Source organism: Mya arenaria, chromosome 9, assembly GCF_026914265.1.
Source record: "Mya arenaria isolate MELC-2E11 chromosome 9, ASM2691426v1".
Taxonomy (NCBI): domain Eukaryota; kingdom Metazoa; phylum Mollusca; class Bivalvia; order Myida; family Myidae; genus Mya; species Mya arenaria.
This window is the reverse complement of record NC_069130.1, coordinates 68,826,704-68,840,094: the sequence shown is the minus strand read 5'-3', so window position 1 is coordinate 68,840,094 and position 13,391 is coordinate 68,826,704. Positions and strand designations below refer to the sequence as shown.

At 38.4% G+C, this 13,391-nt stretch overlaps 1 protein-coding gene across 1 annotated transcript; it reads right to left on the bottom strand.

The window, feature by feature from the left end:
- Nucleotides 1–4,492: 4,492 nt before the first annotated feature.
- LOC128246305 (uncharacterized) lies at nucleotides 4,493–11,381 on the bottom strand. Its single transcript, XM_052964498.1, has 4 exons — nucleotides 11,027–11,381; nucleotides 6,357–6,547; nucleotides 5,465–5,667; nucleotides 4,493–5,115 (listed from the first exon to the last, which is right to left on the bottom strand). Exons 1-4 carry the CDS (start codon nucleotides 11,213–11,215, stop codon nucleotides 4,493–4,495), a joined length of 1,206 nt encoding a protein of 401 aa, XP_052820458.1. The 5' UTR covers nucleotides 11,216–11,381.
- Nucleotides 11,382–13,391: the final 2,010 nt, after the last annotated feature.

The window sequence follows — 13,391 nt, the reverse complement described above, 5'->3', positions numbered from 1 at the left end:
ATGCTCAAAGACAATTTATTTGTCAAAACAAATCTAATGACACAGTTTGATATACAAAACTACGGGAAAGAACACCTTAAACTCATTCGATTCTTGATATACAAAACTACGGGAAAGAACACCTTAATCTCATTCGATTCTATACAAGCCAACTCCGATTGTTTATCCTGCGATATTCAATCAAATAATAATTATAGTTTGTACTTAGTCTTATTTCTGTCATTAAGGCAATTATATAATGTATGCGATAGACAGATAAGTTTATTTTATGAAAAAATGCAATGGTCGAATAAAGTATAGATAGCTGATTAAGAAAGGGGCGCATTCTGCGCAGCCACTTCCCCTCAAATGTTCTTGATAACTGTTTTATATCAGTGTCAGTAAAATGAATAAGTTAAATACACCAAAATATTTGAGTTCAGTCTAAATATAGCTAATTGTTCCACAGCAGTACCCCAGCCCCCTACCCACTTTTTAACCATCATTTCCCGTTGTTTTATTTTGAGGTAGGGGCGCACAAACATATGATTCGCCCCGTAGGTTTCAATTAATCTAACACGAACGTATGACACCGCCCCTTTATTGACATATATACAGAAATGAATTAACGTTTATTATTACCAAACCCTACCTTTTTAAAACGAGATTTTTTTTAACATAAGCAGATAAAGTGTTTTACTTCGATGCCAGTTTACAATGTAAATCTGTTATTCTGAGGTCATGTTAGACTGATATTGTACCCCATGAACAGCCGATATACTGCCTCATTGATTACAATATTTCATTAAACTGGCTACTATCGTGTTTCATTGTCGAATATTAAAGTACGGTCCTATTGCTTCATATCGTTAGTCAATTCCTGGCTTGTACTTCCTAGTTGCTTGCATCGTACCATTCTCTGTACTATTTAACATAAAGAAACCGATATCTTTAATATAACTACCAAATTAGATTGGATTGAAATAAAAACAACTTTAACGATAATTACATTCTGAACGAGAAATATAGACAAAGTCACTCATGTCCTATATTTAGTTATTTTAATTTTATTTTCATTTCGCAATGTTGTCCTGAAATCCTTACGTTCCAAATTATATTCGAAAGCCTACCCAATCGGCGTTCAATAAATACTTTAGTCGATTTTATTTGTAAATTGAAATTATCATTTGGTTAAAGTTTCGTTATTTTGCTATAAATATATATGACAATAGAACATTAGCCAGTTAAGTTCAGGGAATCCAGGTGTTGCTACTTGTGAGGTTTAGTAACGGCTTAAGATTGTCAGTATGCCAGTATGTACTTTGTTTTCGCCCCTTCGCCGTTACTTCCCCTCCTTTCGGCGTTTTTCCATCAATTGTGGGCGTTGTTTTCACCCCTTCGCCGTCACTTCCGCTCCAGTCGGTGTCGGCGTTATAGCCGCCTACAACTGTCACTATCCCTCTTGTCGCCATTATAGCCGCCCCACAACTGTCACTATCCCTCTTGTCGCCATTATAGCCGCCCCACAACTGTCACTATCCCTCTTGTCACCATTGTAGCTGCCCCACAACTGTTACTATCCCTCCTTTCGCCGTAATAGTCTCCCAACAACTGTCACAATCCCTCCTGTCGCCGTTATAGCCGCCCATCCACTGTAACAGTTCCTCCTGTTGTCGTTATAGCCGCCCCATTACTGTAACAATCCCTCTAGTTGGCGTTATTGCTGCCCCATCACTGTAACAATCCCTTATGTCGGCGTTATTGCTGCGTTATTGCTGCCCCATCACTACCACAATCCCTCATGTCGGCGCTATTACTCCCATATCAATGTCACAATCCCTCATGTCGGCGTTTTAGCCGCCCCACAACTGTCACTATCCCTCTTGTCGCCATTATAGCCGCCCCACAACTGTCACTATCCCTCTTGTCACCATTGTAGCTGCCCCACAACTGTTACTATCCCTCCTTTCGCCGTAATAGTCTCCCAACAACTGTCACAATCCCTCCTGTCGCCGTTATAGCCACCCATCCACTGTAACAGTTCCTCCTGTTGTCGTTATTGCCGCCCCATTACTGTAACAATCCCTATAGTTGGCGTTATTGCTGCCCCATCACTGTAACAATCCCTTATGTCGGCGTTATTGCTGCGTTATTGCTGCCCCATCACTACCACAATCCCTTATATCGGCGCTATTACTCCCATATCAATGCCACAATCCCTCATGTCGGCGTTATTGCTGCCCCATCACTGTAGCAATCCCTCATGTCGGCGTTATTGCTGCCCCATCACTGTCACAATCCCTCATGTCGGCGTTATTGCTGCCCCATCACTGCCACAATCGCTCATGTCGGCGTTATTGCTGCCCCATCACTGCCACAATCGCTCATGTAGGCGTTATTGCTGCCCCATCACTGTAGCAATCCCTCATGTCGGCGTTTTTGCTGTCCCAGCACTGTCACAATCCCTCATGTCGGCGTTATTGCTGCCCCATCACTGTCCCAATCCCTCATGTCGGCGTTATTGCTGCCCCATCACTGTCACAATCCCTCATGTCGGCGTTATTGCTGCCCCATCACTGCCACTATCCCTCATGTCGGTGCTGTTATTAACCTTCACTGTCATAACCCCCTACTTCCACCACTTTATCATTATTGTTCCTCTCCTCGACGTTGTTACCAAGCCATCACCATAACTATCTGTCCTATCGGTTTTTTACCACCTGTACACTGTCACTACTCCATCCTGCTGACGTTTTTACTAATCTCTCTTACCATCGTTTTCCCTCCCGGCAGCGTAATTTTTATCCTTTCATCTTCACTACCCCTCCTGTTCTCGTTGTCCAATTTCTCGCCGTCACTTCCCCTCCCGTCGGTTTATTTACCACCCTTTCACCATCACATGTCCTCCGGTTGGCGTAATAACCACACCTCCTCAATCACTACCCATCGGCGTTGTTACCACCCAATCACCGTTGCTGCCCTTCGAAGTGTCTACCTCTCCCGTCGGCGTTGTTACAAACCCTTCCCCCTAACAACCACTTCCGTCGGCGTTTTATCACCCCTTCGCTTTCACTTTCCCATCCGTCTCTTTAAGCAACGTTCCTGTCGCCATGTCTGTGCTATGAGAAGCCCCATCACCGTCTCTTGACCATTATTTAGTATCTTCAACTATTTCGCCGACGTAACTACCACACCCGTCGTCGATATTACCGTTGAAAGCGTGTGTTCTACATCTCCGTCACCGTTTCAACCCTAAATTTACGTCGTCAATAGCGCTTCCATCGCTTTCACCATCCCGTTATCCACCTCCGTCACCGCTATCTCTCTCCGTCACCGCTATCTCTCTCCGTTACTTCGTTACCCCCCTCCGTCACCGTTATTTCCCTCCGTCACCCTGTTGTCCCCCTCCGTCACCGTTATTCCCCTCCGTCACCTCGTTAACCCACTCCGTCACCGCTATCCCCCTCCGTTACCCCGTTATCCCCCTCCGTCACCCCTTTATCCCTCTTCGTCACCCCGTTATACCCCTCCGTCACCGTTATTCCCCTCCGTCACCCAGTTATCCCCCTCCGTCACCGTTATTTCCCTCCGTCATCCCGTTACTACCCCCCCCCAAACTGCGACTGCGTTTCATTCATCCTTGCCCTCCCCAATTACGTTCCTGTAAACAATGTATTTTAGTTGACTATATTGGATATTTTATTAAAAACAAATTCATAGTTCATGTAAAAGAAACAAAGAAATAAAATCAAATCATTAGCACGGTATTGCTCGATGTATGGTATTCATATTGGAGACAGTTTCTGTCTGTTAGAACTTTCGCATCCAAAACATACACACAGTTGAGCAAAATACAGATTTGTGCATCATAAAATGTTAACGCATTTAATGAAACCGTTGTAAATGATATATGAATCTTGTTTGACAAAAATAAGTTGTGCAGTATGGCAGGTCTTTTAAATCAAACAATCCTTTAAGGAACATGAAATCACAAGCTGGCGAAAAGTGAATTACAATTTTCCATTTAAAGATATGAATGACGCATTGATAAATCATATAGTTTAATACTGTGATATTTGTTTTGTGCTTGCATCATTGCTCATAACAATGTTGCACAAAATGTAAGATCGTTTAGAGGCGAACAGTATATGTAGGTGACACAAAATGAAATAAAAACAAAACAAAAACAATATCTTACATGATGTTCAATTCGTTTAAAATAAATGAGATTCTGTAGTGTCGCCATGACTGTTTATGTTTCAGCGACCGTATGCTTTAACCTAACAACATTACACAAAATATGACAATCATAACGTTTATAAACAAAGCAAACAGTGAAAAAAAACACAAATCCTGTTCCTCACTCAAAAAATAGATTTACCGATAGAATCGGAAACAAAACAAATATAAAAGCGATTATCACGACGTGCAGATAAAATGGGACGCCGCACAGTTGCCAAAATAACTCACGCAACACCACGCGGGACAACATCACGCATTCTTATTTATCGCCTCATTTTGTATTGCATGAGCATATGGTGGTAGGACAGTTGGATGGCGTGGCGTTGCAGCTGTCTGTGCACCATTGGTCCATGCCGGGCTGGGAGGCGTAAGAGCCAATTGCTTGGCACCCCATTGTTAGACGTGGTGTAACTGATGGGGACTTTGTTGTAGCTGCAGCTTCTACACATAAGCACATGGCGGGCGGGCAGAAAGATGGCGTTGCGTTGCAGTTGGTGGCGCACCATTGGTTCATTACTGGCTGAGATGAATGAGCGCCAATAGCTTGACAGATTTTATTGTAGCTTGGTTGGGTTGTTGGATCATCTGTTGATGAAGGACCGCCTGTTGATGTTGGTGAATTAGTAGTAGTTGTAGCTACTGACATTGGCGATGTTGATGTTGTTGTAGTCTCAGTCAGTGGTGCTGAAGTTTGGGGTGGCGCCGTTGTATATGTACTGTCAGTAAATGTTGATTCTGACTTGTTAGTCTTCTCTGTCGGACCGGATGTACTCTGAGAATTGGAACCGGAAATGTGTATGTCCGCGCAGTTTTGGAAAGTCTCCTGTCCGCTTCCGCATCCAGTACAACACTGCACTTCACCGTCAGGGCCAATGCCGCATCCCCATATGTTGCCTGTGATATTAAAGTAATTGTTAAGAGAAACTAGATAACCATAGTAAAGAACTTATTATATATGTATATAACAATTGCTTTGAAGTAAACGTTTATATTAGCTGAGTATCAATCATAAAAACTATCACAAAAAAAGATAAACAAGGACCAATACTACGAAAAATGTGAAACGTAATATTGTGGTATTTGCCGATCAGGTTAATGTTCTATGAAATTTTTATAAAGCAAAATACCAAGTTCGATGCTTATACTGACACAACGACCAAGAAAGAGGAACATTTTTCAACTCAAATTAGTGGAAAATAACAATATAAAAGTAATTATCAGAATAAAAAGTTATCTCCTTTACCCGTGTAGTATTTCCACTGAAGTACATAGTTATCACACGTGACGTCATCAGGCAGGTCAAGTTTCACCTTGTAACTCTGCGATTCTAAGAACCCATTATCTGCCAGGTAGAAACGAGTTTTCCCTACATCGGAGAAGTTGAGAATGTGCTCGTCCAAGCAATCTTGAGTAACAGCAGTGTCGTAGTTCTTGAGGGAACATAATCTGAAACGGGTTGAGAAGATCGTATTTATTTTCATGAGAATAACTAAGTGCATACTCCATTTTGAGATACCCCAGAGACTGTGTAGAAAATAAACCAAAAATCCTTCTTGTCTTTTCTTTTCAAAGAATTTACTTCTTTGCATTTTAGTTTTCATAGTCTTTTTTACACGAATACATGAATATATATAGTATATATGCATTGCCATACTGTCTCCCTTGAGGGGAATTCTGCATCATATCAACTCGGGCAACACTGTCGACTTAAGATTTAGGCGAAGAAATGTGACTCAAGTTTGATTCCCGGCCCGGGCGCATGTGAGTTTTGTTGGTGGTCATCAAGCCGGACAAATGTTGTTTTTTTTTTCCCGGGTTCAACTTTTTCCACAAAAGAAGACCAGACTCGCATGCAACATTGTGCCAACGAGAGTGACTTTGTACGAGTTAACTTTTTCACAATCCTTGTGAAATAAAATAAAGTTCGTGCGTGGTACCCGCTGAAGTTTACTTCGTCTATATATTGTAATGGAAATGACAGGAGCGGGTATAACAGTACGAATGGGAAGTGCTATATTTATCATAGCCAGAATGGAACATTATTGAGATTCTATATACTTGATTTATACGTTCATAGTTGAGTAGTTCAGACATTTGTTCAGCGGTGTTCTTCTTTGTACAAAAGCTAGGCTTACTTAAACTCCCACCATCCCTTGTGATTGGCTGTCAGCTTAACAGTGACCTCAATCGTCTGACCTCTGACGTAATATCCGGTTATGCTCCGGTTTATGACGTATTTTCCATTTATGCTTTCGTTATCCTTGATGACATCAGCGTAGTTGTCACCACACACACCACATTTCCCGCCATTTTGATTCCATTGAACCTGGAATGGATAAAAGGAAAGCCCAATTCATTGAAATGTTTTCTGAATTACTGCTTAGGACATATAATAACTATCCTGTGCAAATGTGTGCTTTAACTGTGCCTTTTAGAATATATCTCGATATTTGTGAAAAAAACAACAGCGTTGCAACGCACCGCTTCACGGGAAACAACTTACCTTGGGAGTCTAACTAGTACGAAGTGTATAAGCAAACAAATTTTTGTGAGAAAATATATTTCTTACATTCTTGATAACAACTCAATTAAACGAGGATTTATAACAGATATATGTAAGCTGCTGACCAAATACAACATGCAATTTGTGCTAAATAGCTACTTCTCCGTAGAAAGAGCCACCCCAGATATACAAACTTGGAAACGCATGGTTAACAATGCTGTTATACTTAAATGCAAGTTATGCTGGGATATCCGTACTTCCAATGATTGCGATTTTATGTTATTTCGTATTCTTCATCCATGTTTACAACCTGCTATTATGTATACTATTTCAAGAAAAAGTAGTTTTCGTCACACAGCAAGGAGTATAGCAAAATTGTGGTGCAGACCTTCGATTTTACGAAACAGACATTGTGCTAAGTGTAACTTAACCTTTCAGGAAGAGCTTGTACATGTATTAAGCGAGTGTTACCACACATTGGCAATTAGAGAAGATTTTACTACCCAAATGAATACTATTTTGAATGAACATGACTATGAAAGCTTAATTAACTTGGAACAAATACAATGGACTCTGCGACTTCTCGGAGCACATTTAGAACCTTTTAAAGACACGGACAACAATGCTCTACTTCTGCAATGTTCATACAATTATACATTACGGTGTATACGTGCATACTTTGACTAGAGTTTGCTGAAGCGACATTTAATAGCGCTTATCATAATAACCGTAGCTTGGTTGCTAATTAACTACCGATTATAACCATAATCATAATCACTTTTACCTCAACCTATCTACGTGCACAGCTATACCGAACAGTATAGAAACATGTTCCGTAAAAGCCTCTTGTTCTGTTTCGTTAGTGTGATTACACAGCAATACTTGCATACAATGCATGCATCGTTTTCTTATACATACCTGTTATTATACTCATCACAGCTATGTTTATAATCACTAATTAAATCACTAGCTCAAATAACAATGTGGACCCGTTATAAGATGAAAAAATATAGAATACAAAACCTAAAAACAAAAGCATCCAATGTACATATGTGTAACTAAATGTATACATATTATATATAATTATGTTAGATACGTTTTCCCTGTTTATTGTGTTAACTTGTTCTATATTGCTCAATGTTAGAGCACTTTACACGTTGTAAATATATTTGCATATCTTTTGTATAGGAGGAAATAAAGATTTGATTGAACATTTCTCTCCCGGAGCGACCATCCACACCCAAAGCAAACGCCCTACCACAATACTTTCCAGACGGTGCAGGTGGGGGAATAAATAACTACACTGTGGCCATATTTTTTCTTCTTTCTGATATGTTTTAAGGACTGTCCGCGCCATATCATGGCTGTATCATGTTTTGACACCGTCTTTTTCCCCAAACTGAGATTAGCGAAAAATTGAAGAGGATTTTTTCCCCACCGGTTGGGGTATTTTCGCTTTAAAAGTATTTTTTTACCCACAATGCCGTGATACCTGCACAAAAGTACATCTATACTTGACAAACAGGTATTACTATTGTAAAGGGTATTATTCCTCTTGTCTTTACTAGATGTGAGTTTAGAAGTTGATGTTACCTAAAATCAACAAATTAAAAATGGTCATATTTCTAAGATATAGAAGCTGCGACTGGGGACATAGGTGCTTAGCGTATGTCTTTATAAAATATCCCATTCAGTGAACTTGATATCCCGTTTTTATGCTGATTTGAATACTTCCGACGAGAATAAGATCCAAATATCTCGAAATGGGTTAGCGTAACAGGTTGAAGTATCATATTTCATGTAGACAAAAAAACTTGCGTAAGCCCTGAACATAATTTATCATGATTACTTTTAAAACATTTCATTGACACGTTTTGGGCTAGGTGTTCAAAGCATTTTTACAATGAGCAGGAACACATAACATTTAAAAAATAGTCTGCATAGAAGCCATTTGAATGTATGAAAATGGTTGAAATTCAGACATTTATTGAATGAAGGTAAAATATGGACTTATTAGTTTAAACATATCTATTTTAAAACGATTGTGAAACAAGTTATTACAACATTATATTAATACTCACGTTGGCACGATTTTACGCGAGAGTGTGGTCTTGTGTTGTGGTGGAAACCGGAGAACCCGGAGAAAACCCACTTGTCCGGCTTGGTGACCACAAACCAAACTCACATGCGCCCAAGCCGGGAATCAAACCCGGGTCGCCTAGGTGAGAAGCGAGTGCGCTAACCACTGCGCTAACCGGACAAACATATGGACTTATGTATATAATACATAACATTCAACGAGATAAAACTATAAATATCATTAGTCGGCTAAATGTTATCATTTGTAAACTAGTCCGAAATTTACCTTTGGACAACTTGTTGAAGTGTTTTACACAAGTGGCAGCAGCAAAGTGTATTAAACTGTTTAAGTCTATATTGGGTCCAATGTAGAAAATAAAGCCAATCAAATAGTTTGATTGATGAAACAAGCCTTAAGTTAACCATGGACAAGTTACTATAGTTTTATACCTCTGGCTTTCAGACTAGGAAGTTCAAAGGGATCATTTAGCTGAAGCAGGCAGTTTTTCTACGCTTTTTATTGACAATTTACTTTGTCCGACATTGGGTACGCCATCCCGTCATTATTTGCAAGAAAATGGAATTATACTCCTGTAAGCTCACTTGATGCGAATAATAAGTCGCTTCCAAATTTCGCAATACCTTATTTATTTGTTTGAATTTTTTGAATGGCTGTTGTCCCAATGTATTTCTTTAACGTATGCTGTTCCTCAACATTCATTTTGAATTTATTTTGTGCAAACGAGTGGCAGTAAATGAGCAGTCAGCAATCATTGATACCAGCTGTTACAACCAGAGACTTAGTCAGATGATAAATATAAGATTTAAATGTATGTTAATTTGAATTTATCAAAAACAAATGGTCGCCCGACATGCGCCCATTCGTGTAACAATCAAAAGTGCATATCGAGACACGGAAGCAAGAAGGTCCTAAGTGACATTGGATACAGAAACAGATGGACCCTTTTCGCATTCAACCCATTGAAGAGAACGTGTTGCGTTAATAAGTAAGTAGATAAAAACGTCTAATCTTATGCAAGCTCACAAACTTATATATATGAACAACTTAGGTATCCGTATTTCACGGTGTGCATACTAAAATTGTCTTCTTCATTTCTGTTCACATGATAGATAGGTGGAAAGCGATTAATGCAAACTCACATATTCTTCGGAACGCCTCATGTGATATGTTTGTATGGTATGTGATACTTTTGTACTAATATGTTACCTTCTTTAAATATATTTACTATTATTCTTCTCCGTTTTTCTTGATAGTCACTACTAAAGGTAAATACAGAAGAAGAAAAAACGGCGTTAGCATCCGTTTTGAAAATGTCAACGTTACCATCCCGATATGAGTTAAAAACCATAGTGATATACATGTATTAAAAAAGAAACCCAGGTGCCCAGTATAATTCTTATCACTTCCACAAACTAATAATGCCAAAACTGATTGTATCAGAGGACAAGTAAAGTTTTGTGAATTATTAAGTAATAAGTGTAATTTATTTGAATAATTGCAGTAACTACCTAATTTAAAATTGGCACAAAAACAAGGGAAACTGCAGGAACAAGTCACCTTGAACCGTAGGACATGTTGCTCACATGCACACTTATCTGCTTAAGTACTTTATTTGACAGCCGGACTACAAGGACCTAGGCCTACCATACACTTATCGAGAGACAAATACGGTCACAATATAAGACACACCAACATTGCCAAATTATTATTGACCAAGGGACCGTTGGGTTAAGAGAAAAATCTAAGTGTTTTGATAGAACTGTAAAGAAAACTTACCAATAGACTGAATGGTTCCTGTACAAATGAATCAATATTCAGCGCAAACTCGTTTATAATATATGTCTCTAACTTTATGATGCTAACTCGTAAAAAATGGGTTTCCATTAACCTGACACATCCTATTGTTTCATCTCCACACTCATCTAGAACCTTTTTGCATTTTGATCGTTCTTCTCTCCGGCACTATATTCGTGCCTGCTTCAGGACAGGTCATGCCGTTTGGTACAGAAAATGTCTACCTTCCTACCCTATTTGTTTAGAGATATGAGCAGAAACGAACAAATTTTCGGTGGCTTAAGATAAATAAATATAATCAGTTTGTCGGCTCAAACAAAACTAGGTTTTTATTGAACGGTTTTATTGAAATGATATAGTCCCAAATTATCTACTAACTCTAAATGTACTGAGATATAAATACTCACGGTTCTGCCACCGCAAAAGAGTTCATTATCGTTGTAGTTCCGGTCTTCTACCGGAAGTGGATACCCGCGCCGCCACGCTGTGGACCTCCCTGGTGGATCCCAGAGCATACCGTGACCCATCACCCCTGGTAGACTTCGGATTGTGAGAATCGTAACAACCATACATACATTTGATGAAAATCTGCCCATTTTTGAATTGCTGATGGAAGATTAGTTTTGAACTGTTAAAATACCCTTTCTGTGAAAATAAAACGAAATTGTATAAATATTTTTTAACTTGTAATACGTTTGTTTCTCCTTATTCAAATGAACTTCAGAAAATTATGGTGACTGCCGACACACAGGACTTACGAAGGCGTTCTTGGTAAAGTGAACGCACTAACAGGCACGATTTACGATACTTGATACAGGTACATCCTACATTATGAAGATAATGTATTTAAGGGTATGGCTGGCTGAAGCATGAGTGGTTATTTGATATGTATTGTTACCTATTGTCGTGTCGTATAAAATGCGCGATTAAGCTGAATGCTTTTGCGGTAATGATTTTTTAGCCTAATTAGAATCACAAAAAAAGAACTTCATTTTACATTTACACGTACGCATATTTGAACAATTTAAGTAAACAAGTTTTGCACTCGCTTATATTCCAGATGACATTTATAAACATGTGATTCACAATAAAAATATATGGGTTTGAGCTTAAGAGATATAAGAGGGTGCTGCACCCTAGCCTATTTTTGGAAGCACTTGTCTGCCCTCCTGGAGACCAGCACGGGCATTGTCTGCATTCAAAGAAATAAAACGATTAAGATTATCAAATATTTCCTCTTTTAAAAACATATAATTGTATGAAAACTCATTATATCTTAATTGCAGTTGAAAGCTGAAACTACTTCAGAAAACAATGTTTCTAAAAGTTTTCATCAAATTTATGCAAAAGATTTTCAAAGCTCAATACAATTTATCATTCCCAAAAATCAGGCTTAAATCACAGAGTATCATACTTGATATTTGATACTGTTGAACACATCTTGCTTAAGGGATGAACCATTTATCAGTAGAATGAGAATGAACGAACACGCGTGTATAGCGGGGATGTAATTGATCCCGACTCGGTGCTTGGTCTTGTATTCAATTTCCATGTACGTATTTATCATCAAAATAAATTGCAAACGTATTCCATGTAAGCAAACGGATAATTTAAAGATGTATAAGTTTATACGTCGTTTGGACTATATATATGTTTAATTTTTATTGGAGTTGCGACTTTTTATATGTATATATTTTATATTATTTTCAATCAGACTAAACACACGCAAGCTCGCCCGCCCGCTGTCATACACACAGACACACCCCTTATATATACTAAGTAACTTCATGCTATCGGATGTAAATAATTAAACTGATTACGGTAAAGTGTAACTACGTGTCTCATGGCTTATCGAATCGAATTTTATTTTAATTGACACAGGATTTTGAGTACAACTTTTAAAAACAATATAATTGCACGCATGGGCATTATAAACAATGTATTTTATCGACGATATTACGACGTCATAAACCTCAAATAGGGACAGAGTTGAATATTATTAGAAGGAATGACAATTATGATAAAATAGAAGGCCATTGAGAAAAAAAAAGCGGAATAAGTTTGGTATTCTCGTTCAACTGTTTACACAGTTAAAACAGTATGATTGGAGGTCTTCATTTACCCATTCACTGACATTTAAAGCTGCTCTCTCACATGTATACCATTTTTTACAACTGTTTTATTGTTTGTCTTGGAAAGAGCAAATTATTGCTCTTAATATAAGATTGTTGATATAGAAATCAGATGGTAGATTTTCATATTTCCGTTCGAAAATTAATGTTTAATGGTTTAACGGTTTAAAAAAAATACTTAAAACACCAATTTGAACTTTAATATAAAAATCTGCGATTATTTTTTTGTCAGCAGTCTTGTAAGACTGGTTTCCGTGGATTTTCGCAAAAATTGGCTCGTTCCCAGACAAAAAATGAAAAAAATGTTGTCAAAACTTTCAATCTGTGGAAGTGAAGCTTTAATGGTAAAATAAATAATTTTAACTTCGCTTCGCTTATATCACTATATTTCAATTAAGAGTCTAGCTGCCGACACATAGCTTCCGAAATTGCAAAGAATGATTACAGGAAAGGTAAACTTGTTATTATTCATCGCACTAGTGAACAAGAAATAAATGCGACTACCACCCATAAGTATTTTTACGTGACAATAATAACTAATCTTAGGCGAAGAAACTCCTCGGGGCCGATTCCCTGAAGTTCTAATTTTAATATACCTAGTATATCACAGAGAACGATAAGTAGCCAATGCACTCTAAAG

Bases quoted from the DNA above. Each gene is read 5' to 3' on its own strand.
- LOC128246305 (XM_052964498.1), bottom strand. From the start codon at position 11,215: ATGGGCAGATTTTCATCAAATGTATGTATGGTTGTTACGATTCTCACA. The intron at 5,668-6,356 runs GTAAGCCTAGCT...AACCCGTTTCAG, and splicing joins AAGGGATGGTGGGAGTTTAA to ATTATGTTCCCTCAAGAACT. The intron at 5,116-5,464 runs GTAAAGGAGATA...TTAATATCACAG, and splicing joins TCAGTGGAAATACTACACGG to GCAACATATGGGGATGCGGC.